The sequence below is a fragment of the Austrofundulus limnaeus genome, unplaced genomic scaffold (assembly GCF_001266775.1).
Source record: "Austrofundulus limnaeus strain Quisiro unplaced genomic scaffold, Austrofundulus_limnaeus-1.0 Scaffold168, whole genome shotgun sequence".
In the NCBI taxonomy this organism is placed as follows: domain Eukaryota; kingdom Metazoa; phylum Chordata; class Actinopteri; order Cyprinodontiformes; family Rivulidae; genus Austrofundulus; species Austrofundulus limnaeus.
In genome coordinates this window covers 557829-559204 of record NW_013952570.1, presented here as the reverse complement: position 1 = coordinate 559204, position 1376 = coordinate 557829, and the positions used below count along the sequence as shown (strand labels likewise).

Genomic DNA, 1376 nt, shown 5'->3' with positions numbered 1-1376 from the left:
TTATTATTATTGTGACCAGAATGAGCTACAGGTTCTTTGGTTCTTTTTACACCTCTACAGTTTATACAACAAAATGTTTTTTTCAAGCTCAGACAATTTTAAAGTTCTTTGGCACTTTTTCAGAAACATCTGAAATAATACACAACACTTTTGTTTTGAACTGTGAAGGATAAAAACTTGTTGCTGTTTTCAGACTCTGGTAGATTCCGTCAAAATTTGTCATCAGCTGGAATGAAACCTGTAACAATGGGTTTCATTGTGCAGTAACAACCCATTCCTGACAGGTCAGATAGAAAGCTGATCTTACCAGCGCCCCCGCTGCATACAGCATGGCCTGATCTGAAAGGAAGTCCTTCTTGGCGGTGTGGTAGCAGCTGTAGGCCAGCTCGTAGTGCTGAACCAGGAAACACAGGTCTGCCATCTTCCTGATCTGCAGCTCCGGGGCTTCAGGAGGGTATCTTCAGGGAAAGTTAACACCAGTGCTTTAAATACAGCTGAAGCCTCACATGCAGTCTAAGAACAGTGTAGATGAGCTTACAGAAGGCCATATGTACTCTTTGGTTCACTGACGCTCTTCTCTGGGCCTTTACCTCCGCCAAACCACTTCTTGGTAGCTGTGAACAGAGACCGACTCAGACCCTTCCTGGAAATAAGCTGTGGAGAACACAGGCCGTTAGGACATTTTTGTTTTTGACTTCAAGTATAAAAAATGTTAAAATGTGTGAGCTTTCATGTCATAAATATCTCATCTCTAGGAGCAGGGCTGTAGAAAGTATTTACAAATGGTAAATGGACTGTACTTATATAGCGCCTTTCTATCCATCCAGGACACTCAAAGCGCTTCACACTACAAACATTCACCCACGCACACACACATTCACACACTGATGATGGCAAACTACATTGTAGCTACAGCTGCCCTGAGGCGCACTGACAGAAGCGAGGCTGCCATATACAGGCGCCACCATCAGTAGGCAAGACGGGTACGGTGTCTTGCCCAAGGACACAACGACTGAGTCGACTGGACGGGGATCGAACCGGCGACCTTCCGGTTTCAGGACAATTCCCCTAACCACTATACCACAGCCGCCCCAGCTAGCTGACGATGCTCGCTTTCAGAACTGTTTTTGTCCCAAGTTCATTTTAATGAGTTGGTGACCCTCATCGGTGCTGATATCTCCTGCCAGGACACCGACTACAGGCACTCAGTTTCAGCTAAAGAGCTGCCCGGTCAGAAAATCTGTCACTACGGCTGTGTCCAAAACGACAGGCCGGGTCCTCCGGAGGACCCAGACTCCCCGGTCTCGGCGGGCCGGGTCCTTGGTAGACCGGGAAGACCGGAAAAAAAGAGGCTGTGGATTTGGACGGTCTAGCCT

At 47.4% G+C, this 1376-nt stretch overlaps 1 protein-coding gene across 1 annotated transcript in view; it reads right to left on the bottom strand.

Annotated features, from left to right (window-relative positions):
* The window catches only part of trappc8 (trafficking protein particle complex subunit 8), a 44813-nt gene that overhangs the window by 24400 nt on the left and 19037 nt on the right, over nt 1-1376 (bottom strand). The window contains exons 8-9 of the mRNA XM_014017438.1: nt 539-654; nt 308-458 (exon numbers count right to left, since the gene is read on the bottom strand). Of these exons, the coding sequence (XP_013872892.1) occupies nt 308-458; nt 539-654 (267 nt within the window). The remainder of the gene's footprint in view (nt 1-307; nt 459-538; nt 655-1376) is intronic.